The sequence below is a fragment of the Mixophyes fleayi genome, chromosome 9 (assembly GCF_038048845.1).
Source record: "Mixophyes fleayi isolate aMixFle1 chromosome 9, aMixFle1.hap1, whole genome shotgun sequence".
In the NCBI taxonomy this organism is placed as follows: domain Eukaryota; kingdom Metazoa; phylum Chordata; class Amphibia; order Anura; family Limnodynastidae; genus Mixophyes; species Mixophyes fleayi.
Window position 1 is genome coordinate 25,705,655 of NC_134410.1, and position 20,071 is coordinate 25,725,725.

The 20,071-nt window shown below is 43.5% G+C and overlaps 1 protein-coding gene across 4 annotated transcripts in view; it reads left to right on the forward strand.

The window, feature by feature from the left end:
- The window catches only part of SPTBN4 (spectrin beta, non-erythrocytic 4), a 98,017-nt gene that overhangs the window by 63,805 nt on the left and 14,141 nt on the right, over window positions 1-20,071 (forward strand). For all 4 annotated transcript variants that reach the window (XM_075187066.1, XM_075187067.1, XM_075187068.1 and 1 more), the window contains 8 exons: window positions 1,077-1,223; window positions 10,335-10,598; window positions 13,766-13,990; window positions 14,289-14,378; window positions 15,408-15,686; window positions 16,306-16,436; window positions 19,280-19,484; window positions 19,630-20,007. In XM_075187066.1, coding sequence (XP_075043167.1) covers window positions 1,077-1,223; window positions 10,335-10,598; window positions 13,766-13,990; window positions 14,289-14,378; window positions 15,408-15,686; window positions 16,306-16,436; window positions 19,280-19,484; window positions 19,630-20,007 — 1,719 coding nt within the window. The remainder of the gene's footprint in view (window positions 1-1,076; window positions 1,224-10,334; window positions 10,599-13,765; window positions 13,991-14,288; window positions 14,379-15,407; window positions 15,687-16,305; window positions 16,437-19,279; window positions 19,485-19,629; window positions 20,008-20,071) is intronic.

Consider the following 20,071-nt stretch of genomic DNA (forward strand, 5'->3'; position numbering starts at 1 on the left):
GGCTCCATGCTCGTTGCCTGCGCCAGCTGAAGGGTCTGTGCAGGATCAGGCAGCCCACCCCTCACAGGGACAGCAAATCTCACTGCAGCAAACAGCATCGCAGCACATTATGCACTGACAGCAGCTTCTGTAGGCAACACAGCACCATCTCTCGCAGTCTCCTGTTTATTTCTTTCCACTCGACTGCTCTGCCGTCTAGTGCTTCTATCCAGCTCTCACTTCTCTCATTTATCTCTCTTACCTCTCTCTTCCTTTTATCCCCCTCATCTCTCTCTCTTTCTCACCTGTGTGTCCCTTCCATTCATTCCTGACCTCATCTCTCTCACCTGTCTGTTATAACACACCAGATCATCTCTCTCATGTCTCTCACCTACTCTCTAATGATTTCATCCAGAGTCTCTCATCTCTCTCACCTACCTGTCTCTTTATGCATTCCTGATCTCTTCTCTCTCTCTCCTATTTAAATGTCTCATCCATCCCTATCACCTCTCTCACCTGCCCCCTAACACTCTCATCTCTCTCACCTATCTGTCTCTTTATGCATTCCTGATCTCCTCTCTCTCTCTCTCCTATTTAAATGTCTCATCCATCCCTATCTCCTCTCTCACCTGCTTCCTAACACTCTCATCTGTCTTTTTCTCTCACCCTTTTCATTTATTTCCAGCCAATCTGCTTTCTCACCTGTCTGTCACCTATTCCTGCCATCTCTGTCTGTCGTTTCCAGAAGGTCTTCTCTCTTTCTCACTTGCTCTCTAAATACTTTGAACCTCTCTCGTCTCCCATACCTGTCACATTTCTTTTTCTTCCCCTATACTTCTTTCTTTTTTGTCTTGTGTCCCCCTAATTACTGTCATTTATTTACCTCTCCTGTGCATCTAACCCTCTTCCTACTTTACCCCAGACACCCACCCTATTACACAGTATATAATGACACCAGGGGAGTTCAGGCTACCCTCTCCTGTCTCCTCTCCTACCTGCACTCACCCAAAGTAAATCAACAGAGGCGTCCCGTGAGGCCTGCTCTACCCCTCGAAAATGGACTCCTCCGCTCTCACCCCCATCTCTGTCCCCCACAGCTGGATGCCTGGATCTGCGAGAAAACACTGATGGCTCGGGATAACTCGCGGGACGTGACGCAGAAACTCCATAAGAAATGGCTCAAGCACCAGGCTTTTACAGCCGAACTCACTCAGAACAAGGGCTGGCTGGACAAAATTGAAAAGGTAAGGTGACGACTGTTCCCACAATGCATTGCGTGTCCTATAGTCCAAGAGAGAGATGTAAAGGTGGCAGAGTTAACTTTAAAGTGACATACTTGTATTCTAGAACAAGTTGCTGTACACTTTTGGCCTCAGAGTTGCACCTAATTGCATTTTCACCTCATAACTTTGGCTCTTGTGTAAACTTTGTTGCACTGCGCATATGCACAGCTTGCACCCGTATTTTGCAACTCAAAATACAGTGCAAGTGTGCGGGTGAATCTTTGCTCAGATGCAAAATGGTGCTTATTACATGCAACTCTGATGAGGCCCTTTGTGCGCATTTCTTAGTATTTTTTGAATTGCCCAGTTTAATTTGACTGTGAGTTTAATGACCAATTTCACATCTCATCTTACAGTTAAGCAAGTATGGTACCATTTTCAATAATTGTGAACTGTTCCTTTGGAGTTTCTTGTCGTATCAGCCAGATAACCAGTATTGCAATTTAAACTCGTGTTTAAGTGCACCTTCTGCATACTTCCAGGCTGAACCAAATGTCATAAGATTACTGACTAATTTACTATGAACCAGTGACATCCCTGTGGCACTTTGGCAGCCATTTTGTAGAGTGAACCAGCATTCATGAGATTGCAGGCTTTCCATTCACTAGGAACTGGTGCCAATACTGAGGCGCGTCATTAACCATGTTGTGGGCTAAGACAGTGTCCGTGAGAGTGCAGCCAATCGGTTTCTTACAAGCTGTTGTCATCACTGGTTCCTTGTGACGTGATAGGCTGCCTTTATGAAATGGCTGCCTTTGCCATGTGTATGTGTATATTTCAATAAATGTGAAAATGTACAGCCATGAGCATGATAAAACATGCCTGTATGTATATGTTTGACTTACTGTTCTGCAAAGGTCACAATTTATTGATATCTTACACATTTCCTGTCAGAAATGATAGTTGTGGGGCCCTGCATCGTTTCTTTTATCGATTGCGTGTCTGACTTTTTGAGTAACCAGATATCCAATCCCTGTATATGGAGCCAGAGCTGCATTGTATAATCGGATACATCCGCAGCAGTTATTTGCATAATTCCCACGATACCTGTCCTGAATCCGGGCACCATTCGATAACTTTATCACTTTGTGCCGCTGTGTATATGTATGGTTGTGTACAAATTGCAATATGCTGTTTGTTGTGTTCATGCAAACATGGAACCAACACATCTCCCGGCATTGGTTCCCTGCCAGCTGTATAGCGGAGAGGCTGATTGTAGCACTGCCAGGATGTATTACAAGATGCAGCACATTTATAAATTACGTTCATAGTTGGGGCACCTACCTTGCCCACAGGCAGTGGAAGGATTTTGCTAGAGATGTCAGTATTGCTTACATTTAAAGGATTAAAACTAGCTATTTAGATCTTCTGTAGGATGAAAAATGCCCCCATGTCCCTCTAAGCATTTTATCCCAGTGATTAGCATTCTGCTGCAGTACTAGTGTAAGCCAGTTACATTACTACATTGCTATTCCACATTTGTTCCCGTGTTATGGCTGCGGATGTTGTATACAGTTGTGCACTGTGTCCTGGTCTGAGGTCAGGAACAGTACAGAGTAGCTGTATACTGTACCCAAGAGCCAGCAATCTAATTCTAAAACACACTTCCCAGGGACAAATAGATAAACTCTAGCTTTTGATGTAAATATCCTATTTATTTCTTAGATACTAAAGATAATCAGCATTTCTTTCGATAAAATCTGAAGAGAAACATCTAAGCCAAGAATGTCATTAACCAGATCAAACTGTTAAGAAATTATGTTTATATATTGTTTATTTGCCTGTGTAACCTCACTGCCAGGGCCGGACTGGGACTAAAAATCAGCCCTGGCATTTAAAGTACACAGGCCCACCTCATTTCCAGCAGGAAAGAAACTTAAAAGGGCGTGGCCGCATTGTGTTGTGGGTGTGGCCTACATGGGGCAATGATACATACATTAAAATAAAACATTACATTTATCACGCCATCTCCCCAGGCACATTATGACACCTCCAGCCCACTGTACTTATCTATGCTTCTGGTGCTGCTGACATCCATCAGGGTGGGAACTTCCTGTAGAGTGAGCAGGGAAGCTCTTTGTCTCACGAGATTACCAAATCTTCTGAGACTTAGAGCTCCTCGGCTTGCTCTGCAGGCTGTGTCCTATCCAGGGAGTGGGAGCAGCTATTCGCTCCCTCCTAAACCAGAGCTGGATTAACGCTTGGGGGGCCTGAGGTCTTTAAGACAGGGGGCCCCTATTATGTAACATGGTTATCATTTTAGACAAATACACAGGCAATACTGTGTGCACTACTGTTAGTTGCACGCAGCTCTACCTGCACAAGCAGTACAGTGTGAAGTGGGACATACCACCCAACTGTCCTTGTAGTCGGACCAAGTCTCACTAAACGAGACAGTCACCAAAACTCGGGACTTCCCCACAGATTCAGGGCAGTTGGCACACTGTCCTGCTCTCTCCTACCTGTCTTGTTACTTTCACCACCTGTGGCTGCTGGTGTCTTTAGTTCAGTTGCTGCTTGTCTGGATACTGGAATGTTGGAGGCCCTATCTGGAAAAAAATGGGTACATGTAATTTAGAAAACTCCAACCAGCCCTGGAGTTTAATCAATACAACCCATGTTTTATAATTGGGCCTCCCTCCAGCCCCAACATTAAAATACTAGTATTCACATTTAATATAAATAGCTGCTGCTGATGATAAATAAACTTATTTCCCTCCCTCCAAACAACCCCAGCAATAAATTAAGTAACATTTACATTTAATAAATATACCTATTTCCCGCAACCATCACTGCCATTAAATAATTCATATTCACATTTAATAAATAGACATTTTTTTCCCAAACAGCCCCACTTTCAATTAATAGCCCCCAAACCACCCCAGCATTAAATTAAAGGTCCAATCACCCTATCTTAAATTGCTAGGCCCCAATATTAAATTAACCCACATCACCCCACAAATAAAATAGCACCAATTAAAAAAATAGCCCCCACCTAAACTCCACCATTAGTTTAATAGCCTACCTCCCACATTATATTAACATTCTCCTCCTTCCCTCATGCCTGAGTACATGCCCCCAACATATATTATGCCACACAGTAGTGTCCCAAAATCATATTATGCCACACAGTAGTGCCCCAAAATCATTATACCACGCAATAGTGCCCCCAAATCATATTATACCACACAGTAGTGCCCCCCCCCGTTGATATTATGCCCCAATAGTCCACCAGTTGATATTATGCCACAAAAGTGCCCCCAGTTGATATTATGCTGCAATAGTGCCCCCAGTTGATATTATGCCCCAATAGTGCCCCCAGTTGATATTATACCACAAAAGTGCCCCCAATTGATATTATGCCCCAATAGTGCCCCCAGTTGATATTATGCCACAAAAGTGCCCACAGTTGATATTATGCCCCAATAGTGCCCCCAGTTGATATTATACCACAAAAGTGCCCCCAATTGATATTATGCCCCAATAGTGCCCCCAGTTGATATTATGCTCCAATAGTGGGCAAAATAATATTATCCCCCCCCCCCCACCCCCATTTCCTGTGTGGCAATCTTTCTCTTCTCCCCCGTTTTCTGTCTGGCACCTTTTCTCTCCCCCAACACCCCCCCACCCCCCCCCCCCCCACCCCCTCCCTTGCCTTCTCAGCTTCTTGCCTGTCTGCTTCTCTCCGCCAGCTGCCTTCCAGGACTGGTCACGGCGGGTTTGAAAAGTGAAGACGTTGCCTATAGCAACCAATCAGATTCTAGTTATCATTTATTTAGTACATTCTACAAAGTGACAGCTAGAATCTGATTGGTTGCTATAGGCACCATCTCCACTTTTCAAACCCGAAGGAAACTCACAGTATCGTACATTTACTCCAGGAAGTGAGTGTGTGGAGCATTCCACATACATTCTATGTAATACATGGTCTAGGTTACATACAAAACACAGGTGATCATTTTTTAATATCACCATGCGATTATTTTAAATAAACACTCACACACATAACCCAGTGATGTATTTTTAGGAGGTTTATACGCCTTTCCATAGTGGCTCACTGGGATACAGTATGTGAACCAAACCGGTCACACCAGGTACACGATGTCCTGGGATCAGTGAGCTGGTCAATACTGTGTTATTGGTATTATCTGTAATTACTCTCACATTATACGGAGCTGGCAGGATGACCCAGATATCTTGAATTCAGACGTGTCTCACCAGTGTGACATGTTACAGACTGCCAGGCATCCCTTGGAGTGGCTTATCTCAGCTTCTGCAGCCAGACACAATTTGCATTAAATCCGATTATTTTGCCCCCTTTCTTTGAAGAAAACTAACAAGATCAAATAGCAGCGTAACGGAGGGAAATAACAGATTCAAATCCCTGCGCTGCACGGAATGAGAACTAGCTACTAACGTGGTTTGTGGGCAGTCTAGTGTATGATTAACTGACCTGACATAACTTCACTGCTAATGTAACTAGAGGAATAATAAGCCTGACATAGCTCCTCTTACGTGGTGACTGATGTGACATAACTAACCTAGCAGGGATAAGAGACCTGAGATAACCTATGTTGTATGTATATAGCATGAATTAGAAACAGAGATGACTGACAAAACCCAACCAGCCTATAAAGGATAACTGAAGTGAGAGTGTTTATAAATAACATGGCCTTAATACATTTCACTCAGATTATTTAACTTGAGCAAGTCATTTATCATACAGCGATAACCTGCTTTTTTGTAGGACTAAAACAGCAGGTGACATTGATTACCATTCCTGGTCTACTTACATGTCAGCCTGGTCACACACTGGTGAGAATCACGGATCTAGTCACATGTCAGCCTGGTCACACACTGGTGAGAATCACGGATCTAGTCACATGTCAGCCTGGTCACATACTGGTTAGAATACCGGATCTAGTCACATGTCAGCCTGGTCACACACTGGTGAGAATCCAGGATCTAGTCACATGTCAGCCTGGTCACACACTGGTTAGAATCCTGGATCTAATCACATGTTAGCCTGCTCACATACTGGTTAGAATACCGGATCTAGTCACATGTCAGCATGGTCACACACTGGTTAAGACTCCCGGATCTAGTCACATGTCAGCCTGGTCACATACTGGTTAGAATACCGGATCTAGTCACATGTCAGCCTGCTCACACACTGGTTAAGAATCCCGGATCTAGTCACATGTCAGCATGGTCACACACTGGTTAAGAATCCCGGATCTAGTCACATGTCAGCATGGTCACACACTAGTTAGATTACCGGATCTAGTCACTTGTCAGCCTGGCCACACACTGGTTAGAATCCCGGATCTAGTCACATGTTAGCCTGCTCACATACTGGTTAGAATACCGGATCTAGTCACATGTCAGCCTGCTCACACACTGGTTAGTATCCCGGATCTAGTCACATGTTAGCCTGGTCACACACTGGTTAGAATCCTGGATCTAGTCACATGTCAGCCTGCTCACACACTGGTTAAAATCCAGGATCTAGTCACATGTCAGCCTGGTCACACACTGGTAAGAATCCCGGATCTAGTCATATGTCAGCCTGGTCACACACTGGTCAGAATCACGGATCTAGTCACATGTCAGCCTGGTCACACACTGGTCAGAATCACGGATATAATCACATGTTAGCCTGCTCACATACTGGTTAGAATACCGGATCTAGTCACATGTCAGCATGGTCACACACTGGTGAGAATCCAGGATCTAGTCACATGTCAGCCTGGTCACACACTGGTTAGAATCCTGGATCTAATCACATGTTAGCCTGCTCACATACTGGTTAGAATACCGGATCTAGTTACATGTCAGCATGGTCACACACTGGTTAAGACTCCCGGATCTAGTCACATGTCAGCCTGGTCACATACTGGTTAGAATACCGGATCTAGTCACATGTCAGCCTGCTCACACACTGGTTAAGAATCCCGGATCTAGTCACATGTCAGCATGGTCACACACTAGTTAGATTACCGGATCTAGTCACTTGTCAGCCTGGCCACACACTGGTTAGAATCCCGGATCTAGTCACATGTTAGCCTGCTCACATACTGGTTAGAATACCGGATCTAGTCACATGTCAGCCTGCTCACACACTGGTTAGTATCCCGTATCTAGTCACATGTTAGCCTGGTCACACACTGGTTAGAATCCTGGATCTATTCACATGTCAGCCTGGTCACACACTGGTTAAAATCCAGGATCTAGTCACATGTCAGCCTGGTCACACACTGGTAAGAATCCCGGATCTAGTCACATGTTAGCCTGCTAACATACTAGTTAGAATACTGGATCTAGTCACATGTCAGCCTGGTCACACACTGGTTAGAATCCCAGAACTAGTCACATGTCAGCCTGGTCACACACTGGTAAGACTCACGGATCTAGTCACATGTCAGCCTGCTCAAATACTGGTTAGAATCCAGGATCTAGTCACATGTTAGCCTGCTCACATACTGGTTACAATACCGGATCTAGTCACATGTCAGCCTGGTCACACACTGGTTAGTATCCCGGTACTAGTCACATGTCAGCCTGCTCACATACTGGTTAGAATCCCAGTTCTAGTCACATGTCAGCCTGCTCACACACAGGTTAAAATTCCGGATCTAGTCACGTCAGCCTGCTCACACACTGGTTAGAATCCCGGATCTAGTAACATGTTAGCCTGCTCACATACTGGTTAGAATACCGGATCTAGTCACATGTCAGCATGGTCACACACTGGTTAGTATCCCGGATCTAGTCACATGTCAGCCTGGTTAGAATCCTGGATCTAGTCACATGTCAGCATGGTCACACACTGGTTAGAATACCGGATCTAGTCACATGTCAGCCTGGTCACACACTGGTTCAGAATCCCGGATCTAGTCACATGTCAGCCTGCTCACACACTAGTTAAAATTCCAGATCTAGTCACGTCAGCCTGCTCACACACTGGTTAGAATCTCGGATCTAGTCACATGTCAGCATGGTTACACACTGGTTAGAATACCAGATCTAGTCACATGTCAGCATGGTCACACACTGGTTAGAATACCAGATCTAGTCACATGTCAGCATGGTCACACACTGGTTAGAATACCAGATCTAGTCACATGTCAGCATGGTCACACACTGGTTAGAATACCAGATCTAGTCACATGTCGGCCTGCTCACATACTGGTTAGAATCCCGGATCTAGTCACATGTCAGCATGGTCACACACTGGTTAGAATACCAGATCTAGTCACATGTCAGCATGGTCACACACTGGTTAGTATCCCGGATCTAGTCACATGTCAGCATGGTCACACACTGGTTAATTATCACTTTTATAGTTACATATCAGCAATATCTCACCATCCCCTTTGAAGGCACATATATCAGCAACACCACACACATTATCTATCCTTAGTCTAGTGACTAGTCAGCAAGAAACGGACCGTAGTTAACAATTTTTATCAATTTCTTGTCTAGTGTACAAACTCCACTCAGATAGTTGATGATCTAGGTAGACTAGCGGAATGGTCAAGAGAATGGCAACTACAGTGTAATGCCAAACAATGCAAAATCATGCACTTATATCTCAAAAATATAAAGGCTAAATACAGTATTAACGGCACTATAACGGAAACTACAGTGAAGGAAAGGGATCTAGGAGTCACTATTTCAGGTGACTTAAAGGCAGGTAAGCAATGTAACAAAGCAATAAGAAAGGCAAGTCAGATGCTTGGTTGTATAGGGAGAGAAATCAGTAGCAGAAAGAAGGAAGTAATAATACCACTGTATAGGTCTTTGGTACGACCTCATCTAGAATACTGTGTTCAGTTCTGGAGGCCATGGGCCTGAGTCATTAAGGAGAGCAAAGCATAAAAAGGAGTAACTTTGCACCTTGGCAAAACCATTGCATTGCATTGCAGGGGCAGATAAATTTACAATGTGGGGACAAATTTATAGTTGGGGTAGAGCATGACCTAGATCCACTTTATATTTCAGTGTAAAAATAAATAGTTATGAAGTGTTTGTGTGTTAGATGAAAAAACAGCCAGTATTTAACTATTGTGCAAAATAATAAATTAATTTTCACCCCTTACATTGTAAAATGGTTTGTCCCGGAGAGAATTTACTCCTTTTTTTTTGCCTTACTTTCCTTAAAGACTCAGGACCCATATCTCCAGACGGATATAAATGCATTAGATACTGTGCACAGAAGGGCAACTAAATGGTGCATGGCCTACAGCACAAAACTTACCTGGAAATACTTCACTAAAAGATCTTAATATGTATAGATTGGAGCAGATAAGTGAAAGGAGGGACATGATAGAAACTTTCAAATAAATTAAGGGTTTTAACAAGGTACAGAAGGGAAATATTCTTCAAAGGAAGAGAAGTACTAGAACACGAGGACATACACTGAGACTGGAGGGAAGGAGGTTCAGAGGAAATTTGAGGAAAAATTACTCACAGAAAGGGTAGTGAATAAGTGGAATAGCCTCCCATCAGAGGTGGTAGAGGGTAATACAGTAGAGCAGCATGCTTAGGATAGACATAACGATATCCTTACAAAGAACTAAGGATCAAATATGGTTTGAGGTTACCATAGGTTACAATATGGGCAGACTAGATAAGCCAAGTGGTTCTTATCTGCCATCACATTCTATGTTTCTTTGATAGTGCCCCGATCAGAATTGAACCCATGTGAGGCAGCATTGATAACAAGTGTGCCGCTGTGTTACCCATTATAACCATAATAGTAACTTCTTGATAAGCTGCCTCTCCATTTTAATTATTACCAAGATGCCTCAACAGGATCCCTGTTGGGCACAGGTGTCTGATTCAAGGAATTTCCCCCCAAGCAAGTGCTCCTGCACCCTGACCAATAATAGCTGCACTGGTTCCTTTATAAAACAGAGGCAGTAAATGATATGTGTTTCTACGAGAAGCATTCTATGGAAAATACTGGTCATGGGGGGTTGCAGGTACAGGATATAAACATCCTAGTCAGGAGAACCTGGGATTTGGGGAACTTAATTGAATACACTGTTTGTGGTTTGTCTTGCACAGGAAGGTCAACAGCTCATCCAAGAGAAGCCAGAGTTGGCCGGTGTGGTGAAGAAGAAGCTAGAAGAGATCCGTCAGTGTTGGGTGGAGCTTGAATCCAGTACTCAAGCTAAGGCTCAGCAACTCTTCCAGGCCAACAAGGCCGACCTGGTGGTGCAAAATTACACCGACCTTGGAAAGAGACTCTTTAGGCTGGAAGAGCAACTGCAACCAGTGGAACCCATAGCTGACATTTCCGTGGTCAATGATCAGCTCAAAAAGCTGGAGGTAAGTTAGCTCTGCCTCCAGGTTACATCTGGGATTCTAATGATCGTCTTGTGACATGATAATAAACAACTTCATGGATGGATTCTACTACATGGCCTCCCATTAGTAGCCATTAACCGGCCATAATCATTTAGTTGCATCCTTGGCATGCCTGCATGTAGGCTGCACAGAGCTATTATCCCCTCTTCTATTTCATATCACAGACCTCACCTAAAGCTGTTCTTCTGGACTGTGACAGACCTGATATTCAGGCTCTTCCTTCATGATCATGGGTGATTCAGTTAAAATAGAGTTTCTCCAACCTCTCATTATTGGGTACATACAATTTGTACACTAGTTTATTTGTGTATCCTGTTATTTAGGCACTGACTATTCAGTTCATTTGTGCGCCATATCAATTGGGCTCCAGTTAATTTTGGCTTCGGTCATTTCATTTGGCCGCTATTAATTTGAAGTAGGCATTTAGGAACCAGTTTGTTTTGACATCTGGGATTCAGTTCATTTGGGTACCAGGTCGTTTGGGCACCTGCCAGATGATTTTGGCACCAGGTTACGTGGACTCTAGTTTATTTGGCTACCTACATTTAGGTTTTTGGGGACTTGAGTTAGAGATTGTGAAATGGGGTTAAGGATTTGGGCTAGGGGCTGGGGTTAGGCAATATAGAGTAGTGATAGGGATTGGGGGCTGAGATTAGTAATCTAGATTTGGGATCCACATTAATGTAGTCAGAATGAATATTACTAAAAGGAACAGTACAGAACTGAACCCCAAATAACCATCCTGCCAACCTACTTTCTTAGTGGGGTGCAGTGTGGGGCCCATTTGAATGTGTGCTAAAATAAATAAGTAAAATTAAAAAATCAAAAACAAAACCAGACACACAAAGATTCCCCCTGACTTTAAAATATTTTCAAGCCACGAGTAACCAATCATGTGTATCACACAGACCACTTATTGTGATTCCTTGTGCTCCAGTTATTATCAATGCTGGGTGGACAGCTGTTGGAAAAAAAAATCTATATAGTCATGTAATGTAATTTTTCCCTTTGATCCTGACTGGCCACCAGCCCTAGCCCACTCTGCCGTACAGGATGAGGTCACAACATGGATTTACATGGTCCAAGGTCCATCTCCATCCCCATCCGTTTAGACCAGAAATTCCAAAAAACCTGGAGCCCAAATGAACTGCTCCTCATTTAATGCCCCCAGCCATGAAGGGGCCCAAACCAGTATGTTACCGAGGGCCCCATGGGGTCTTAATCCAGCTCTGGCTGTCTACATCCTCATGCTCATCATTCATAAACACCTCATTTTCCCTTTTTAACAGCATGACGCAGACACCCTCAAGTGTCCATCCCAACATCACAGTGCAGTTTCTTCACAGCCCATTGCCTGATGCGCGGTACAGTAGTTTTTGTGTGTGTATTTTTTTCTTCTTCCAAACCTCATTTCTACTCTCTCCTTGTGCTCTTCTCCTCCTGGCTTCGGAGTCCTCCTGTGAAATTTTTCAATGTTTGTTTATATCTACAGAATGTTTCATGATATTCTACCAGGAAGTGCATGAGCTGGGGCAGTTCTCTCTGCTGCAATCACTTTTCAGGGTAGCATCTTACTACAGTGTCTTATTATAATCTCTTATGTTTAGTAAAGAGGTGAGAAGGGCTACGTGTATATTTGCAGAGTACTTTCCACAAGAGATAAGAATGGTGTACTGGACCACTCCTATCAGTGAAGGCCATTTACACAGTGCAAAACATCTGATGTGCAGCTTTGGTCCCGCTGTGCACCTCGATTTGCGCAAGTGCACCTAGAACATGTGTGCGGAGCAAGATGGGGGTGTTTGTGGAGCAGTGTGTACATGTAAACAGAACCTAGAAGTGAAGAGAGTGAGCTTTTAGGGGGGTTCCTTGCTGTTGGGGAGGTGTGCATAGCCATTTTCACTCTGTATAGCAATTGAATTTTGCGCCAATTCAGAGCTGTCAGTCTGAGGGTCTTGTCCAATACTTTTAGCGGGACATATTTTACACCTTCATATGGCACCTTGGCGGAGAAGAACATGTATACGCTCTGAGCAATATAATGTAAAGCTTCACACACAAAACTGGCATATATAGTAAAACATGTCCCTCATTCTGATAACTCATTAAAGATGACAGATGAGAGACCACTTGTGATTGGCTGCCCATCTATTAAGTAGGTAATTTGCTTCAGAGTTGTCCGTTTCAGGGATCTTTTTTTATCTTCTATGAATTATGTCCAAAGATGGTAGGTAAGTATATCTGACGCTCCATTACAAAAAAAAGGACATTATTATTATTATTATTATTATTATAAGGGGCCAATATTTATTTCTAAAGGAGTCACAATATTATTTGTTATTTCTAAAGAAGTCACAATATTCTTTATTTCTAAAGGAGTCACAATATTATTTTTTATTACTAAAGGGGGCACATTTCTACTATTTGGTAATAATGGGGGCACATGTTTTTTTCCCCGGCACCCACCAGCCAGGGTTACCAGGTTGGCTATGCATGTTTTTACTTCGGGCTATATTAAGGATACTGGTTACAGAAATGTTTTATCAGTTCAGTTTAATTTCTCCACTAGAAGACAAGTTACTGGACTTGTTAATATCAATGATGATCCGTAAGACAAGTTAATGGACTTGTTAATATCAATGATGATCTGTAAGATAATAAAGTTAATTTATGAACCATAAAATATGTTTGCAAGGAGAACATTCTATTTGCGCCAGTGTAACTATTTATCCGCCTTGCATATCGTAGCCCTTTGCTAAGCGGGTAACGCCCCTTCTTGACCCCTTGAATCTCATTAAAATAACCATGTCCTCAAAATGAAATCTCACTTATTGCACGTTGGTGCATAACTAGATGAACTTATGCACTCACTCCTAACCCACCCAGTTCACACTGTTGTAAGATGCTAAATTTTGCATCACTGCAGACGCTGTCATCTTGGCCCGGACATCCATGCGCTTCCTCATAAACACGTGTGCATTCCTGGAAAAATAGGCACGTCACGTCAGAAAAGGGAGTTTGTGCCATGGACTCACCGTTTTGCACTTTTAAATGACCCTTAATATGTGTGGCTGACACAGAGATATCCCCACAAGATTCTTGGCTCTGAATTTGCTCTTTTGGTGCAGACAATGGAGTCTCAGATGGAGGAGTGGTACAAGGAGGTTGGCGTGCTGCAAGCACAGATGGCATCTCTCCCGCTGGATGTGGTGAGCCAAGAGGCCGTGAGTGACAAGCAGAACGAGGTCGGCACTCGGATTGTGCGTCTGATCGAGCCCCTGAAAGAAAGAAGACGGATACTCTTGGCCTCAAAGGAAGTTCATCAAGTCACCCGGGACCTGGAAGATGAAATGGTGAGTACAAGGCAATTATCTGACTGTTCTCATGAAAGTCTGTTGAAAACAAATACATTCTTGTTGAGTAAAATCTCAGGGAACAACATTTTGTAAAGGAAATCCCACAAATCAATGTAAAACCAATTTCTTATAGATTAATGTAAACCGTGTAGCGAGAAACAGACGCAGGTGTCTAAAATGACAGATAATAGAATATAAGAGCCTGTTAGTTGGTAAGGTCTGTGATTCAGCACCATGCTAAGATTGCTTCCATATCATATCGCTTTTAATGACATCTGAATTCAATCTTTGACAGTCCTGGGTACAGGAAAGGCTTCCTCTCTCTATGTCTAAAGAACACGGGACCAACTTGCAGTCCGTGCAGCAGCTCATCAAGAAAAACCAGGTGATTGCATGTGTCATCTCATACAGGGTTTGTGAAAACAACTAGTGCAAGACAACGTTACATTTATCAAAACTGTCTATCAGTAAATTCACCCAATATAATGCACAGTCTTATACATTAGTGTCCCTACCTGCATGTTGCCTTACCCTTACTTGTAAGAGAAGACCTTGGCATCTTTCTTTATATTTATAATAGAGAGGCAAATGAAACATTCGCCCTGGGCCTCCGAGAACAAGATGTGCACCATCCTTATCTCCACTAATGCAAACTGGATGGGAGAGGATCTTGTGTCAGTTCACCGAGTGTCCTAACGAGTATTCCTGATATAAAGATGGAGTCTTCTCTCTTTTTTAAATGAATTACTTCATCAATTTAATCCTAAAATATATTGGGTTAAGGTGAAACAAAAATGAGAGTCTTATATAGTGCTAAGTTTGAATTTAAGACAACTTTAGCCTTACACGTAAACCTAGTTTATGCTCTAAAACTGTCCTAAGAAAGCTCTGATCTCACCTTCCTAGTTTCTAAGATTATGTTGCCGCTTTATGGAAAACTTGGATCCACTGTAATTTTGGGATATTGTTGCAAATTAATCCTTGTGTCTTGTCAAGGGCTGTGGTGGCCCGCTTACGTGATCTTTCCCCTGCACCTACTCACGTCTTAAAGGTGAACCCCATCCCAAGTGGTTACTTACTTGGGGTCTGGGGTTCCATGTGATCCTGCAGGTCCCATGTTGTCTTAGGATCTGGTTCAGAAAGAGTAAGGAGGGTACCACAATGTCTGCCACACTCTCCTCCAGCTGGAGTGACCAGCGCAGTGCCAGACATTGAGGGAGCTGTCAGATCTCGCGGACCAGACTCCAGGAAAGTAATCTTCTGGGATGGAGTTTATGAGATATTTCACCCAAAACTGGAAATTCTGTTTTTGGTGAATTAGTTGTCTATAACTCTGAACAGGTAGGAAATGCACTTGTATATCACGTAAATGTTCTGGCCCAATCACAATCTCTCTCTGTCCTGTTCTTACCAGAACCTGAGGAGAGAGATCCAGGTACATTCCCCACGTGTAGATGACATCTTAGAGCGAGCGAGGGCCATTGCTGGTATCCGGAGTCCGGAAGCGGAGGGAGTCCGTTTGGGGTATGAGAGCCTGCGGGAGATGTGGCACATGCTGCGGGAGGAGACGGAGAGAAGGCAGCAGGTCCTGGACATTAACTACCAAGTGCAGCAGTATTACTTTGATGTGGGCGAGGTGGAGACGTGGCTGAGCGAGCAGGAACTTCTCATGATGAATAACGACAAGGGGAAGGTGAGAGCTAATTCATTCTATACAGCCAATCCTTGTATTGATATAAAACACTGATGTACGTCTTCTGCCAGCTGCCACCTAAACTGTACGTTAATGGTGCCATGTAATCAAGTTATCTGAGATGTGCTGAATGTAGGACATCATGTGCCACACAGTGATTGGAAGGGAAAGGTTACAACCAGATAACATGCTTCCAGCAAGTAGATTACATGTACGGGTAGAGTATGAAGTCAATAACACTTCTATCTAAGCCAACCGAATGCTCCAACGTCCCGCCCCCCAAACAGAGCCACAAGCTCTTCAATCACATAGACTCAGACAGGCGTTGGATATTGGTCATTGCGATTGATTGGACAATTGCTCCGGATTGCCCACTCGCCATCAACTATCTGCTGCCTTTTATTGACAAGGATTTCCTGTTGCGGTCACTGTCAGGGGTGAGTATCTGCTGAACTGTGCAGGTCCTTGGCACGCAGCTTGCTGGACGACCAATGCTAGGAAGGATTATTGGGAAGCTATAGCTCGTAGGTGCAGTTTACCTGTAAATCTGTGATTCCACAGGATTGGGTGTTGATCATATTTATCACACGTGTAACAAAACCTCTTTCCCTCGCACCAGGATGAGCAAAGCACCCTCCAGCTCCTGAAAAAGCACCTTATGGTGGAACAGACCATTGAGAACTACGAGGAGACAATCGCTCAACTGTCCCGGCAGTGCCGCACCCTCCTTGACCTGGGACACCCCGACAGGTGAGAGTGTGACAGTCTCGCCTTCATTCACCTGTGTTGCATTTCTCTGCCCATGACACGGGACGCCCTCAGACATTGTACACATAGAACAAAGCACAGACTGTGGTCCTCGCTGGCAACGGTTCATGTTTTCAGGATATTCCGACAGAAGCACAGGCATTATAATACATAAATCAAGGACTGGATGAGTTACTAGATGTAAAGAAGAAAAAAACATGAATAAAACATTAAGCTGATTCAGCTACTTGGTCTGATTATAGTACTGACGTTGTACATCCAGCAGTGCTAAGCTTTGGCTATGTGACTGCAGAAGGCCTGAGTATCCCCTCACCCTAATACTCTCAGCGGCATATTCAATTAGGTTTCCGGTCCGCTGTAACGCGCGTTACCGTGAAAAGTGTGCAGTATTAACGATAATACGGTACCGCAATTACGCAGATTTTCCTTTGCAATCCTATGGGGTGTGCATGAAAATCCACGCTGTTGCGGTACCGTGGATTGTCTTCGCGGCCCGTTCCGGCGCATTACCACGGACCGGAAACCTAATTGAATATGCCCCTGAATGTCTATATTTAAAGGGGAGACCTGATGACCCCACTGAAGGCCCGTCTAACAGTAGTAATTCAGATTTCAAATTAAAGATTTAGGTTATGTTCATTCATCCTTAGAAGATATGAAAACTGGACTATTCCAGACATAGATATTTGAGATCGCTGAAACTTTTGCAAGCACCAATTTTCAGATTTTGTTTTAGAAATGAGTTAAACAATGATAAGTAAAGTATGTCACATTTTTGCTGCTTTTCTGAGACTTCGTTTGATCGTCATTTATATACGTTTGGTATGTGTGATTTCTATGTATACAAATAGTAAGGCTTTATTTCTCCACAGAATTCTTTCAAGAGACCAAAATGAAATGGATTCATTGTCTCCCATCACACGAATCCTTTCAGTCAATCCATCTTATAGTTAATCTTTAAGCCCAGTTAAATAAAAACACAACACTAGGGGGTATATTTACTAAACTGTGGGTTTGACAAAGTGGAGATGTTGCCTATAGCAACCAATCAGATTTTGGCTGTCATTTTGTAGAATGTACTAAACAGATGATAACTAGAAACTGATTGGTTGCTATAGGCAACATCTCCATTTTTTTTTCAAACCCGCAGTTTAGTAAATATACCCAAATGGTTTATGGTGGTACACATGAACCAATCCATCCATAGGGCCAGTTTGGATGAGATCCTGGGGCAGAGAGGACAGATCACTTCTGGTTTACACAAGGCCATGTTAGTGCAGGCTGATAACAGTCCTCTTTCGTGCTTGTTTGGTGGCCGCGCACACTAAAATATAGGGACAATTGCCGGATACGGAGATAAATCTGGCAATTCACCAGTAGATCCATCTAGTGCTGTGTGAAGAGAACACTGTTCTTGTTTGCTGTAGATAAGAAGCACACAGACAAGTGTTGGTTTGCTCTTGTGTAAATGCATAGTTTCTGGTTGTAGAATGATATTGGAGCATAAATGTGATGTAATATTCATCTCTGATTCCCCGAGGTATTCCTTGGTCCTGACACCAGGAGCCCAGGGGGTAAATGTATGAAAATGCGTGTTCGGCGATTAAATTTCAAGCGGCGCTGCATTGTAAAGGGAGCTTCCCTTTACAATGCAGCGCCGCTTGAAATTTAATCGCTGAACACGCGGGTGTTGAAGAACCCGCATGTTCATACATTTACCCCCAGGCCTTCATTCTTAAGTGAAGCTCACTGAGTCATAAAACTGAATTACTGTCGCTTAGTTAATGTACTGAAACATCAGTTTAGCTACGATGAACAAAACTTCAATTATTTATTAATATTATTATTACCATTTATTTATATAGCGCCACTAATTCCGCAGCGCTGTACAGAGAACTCACTCACATCAGTCCCTGCCCCATTGGGGCTTACAGTCTAAATTCCCTAACACACACACACACACAAACACACACACAGACTAGGTTCAATTTGATAGCAGCCAATTAACCCTACTAGTATGTTTTTATGGAGTGTGGGAGGAAACCAGAGCACCTGGAGGAAACCCACGCAAACATGGGGGGGGGGGGGAGACCATACAAACTCCTCACAGATAAGGCCATGGTCGGGAATTGAACTCATGACCCCAGTGCTGTACGGCAGAAGTGCTAACCACTTAGAAACCGTTATGGTCTCATTTGTAGGTCAGTACCACTGGCTTGCCTCTGTACAATGCGTAATATGGTGGCAGTACATAAACAATAATAAATAAATAAAAATATAGTAGCAGTGAGTATGACTGTGGGTACTAGGTTGTGGTTTCATTCCAGCCCCTACTTCCTGCTCGTTGCCATCTGACACTCTCAAGTATACAGCCCTTGACCGTGAAACCTATATTTGCCACTCAAAAGGAGCATAATATGTACTGATGATGTTTAGTGGCTCACGGTAATAATGACAGTAGTGAGTTATTGGGATTGTGGGCAATTCTTATTGATAAAGGTGTAATAGGTAATATCTTATATATTCTGTCTTAGAAGAAAAGTTCATGATCCATATGACCAGGATATCAGGATTCTTCTTGTGGCTCAGCCATTGTCCCTATGACTTATAACTTCAGTAGTTTCTTCTTTTTTTCATTATGGTTGAAATTCATTGAGGATTATCACAGGCAATATGTGTTCATGGGTAGTAGTGATGTTTTAACCATACTGTGGCTGTTGCTAGATTGTGTTGCAGAGTGGTTTCAGTATTCTTAGATAAGAATGTTTGCACATCACCTCTGCACCGTGCCCCCAACTAATGCACTAACTGCTGTCCTTGCATAGTGAGCAGATAAGTAGGCGTCAGTCTCAGATTGATCGGCTGTACGTGTCTCTGAAGGACCTGGTGGAGGAGCGAAAGGGACGTCTGGAACAGCAGTATTGGCTCTTCCAGCTAAGCCGGGAGGTGGATGAGTTGGAGCAGTGGATCGCAGAGAAGGAAGTGGTGGCCGGGTCTCCGGAGCTGGGACAAGATTACGAGCATGTAACGGTAAGTGATATCACTACATGTGTGGAACAAACAGCATAATGTTTCATATATATATATATATAATGGAAGATTATAATGGCAGATTACACGTTGGTGATGAAATGAATTCCATCACCAATGTTTCTCATGGATCGGTTCTTCGTAGCTTCTGCAGGAGAAGTTCACCGAGTTTGTCAACGAGACGGGCAGCATCGGACACGAGCGCATCACGGCGGTCAACCAGATGGTGGATGAGCTCATCGACTACGGCCACTCGGACGCAGCCATGATAGCTGAGTGGAAAGACGGAGTGAACGAAGCCTGGGCAGACCTGATGGAGTTGATGGAGACGAGGGCCCAGATGCTTTCCGCTTCCCATGAGCTGCATAAGTTCTTCAACGATTGCAAAGAGGTTCTGTCCCAGGTGGAGGAGAAGAAACAGAGGGTTCCGGAGGTGAAGGCACAGGAGGTCCGGCTCTCGGCTGGTTCCCTGCAGCGGATTCTTAGCTCTTTTGAACACGACATCCAGGTCCTTGTCACTCAGGTAAGGTTTATATTGTTAATATTGTCATTACTATAAATACAAGTCCATGAGGTCATTTATGAAA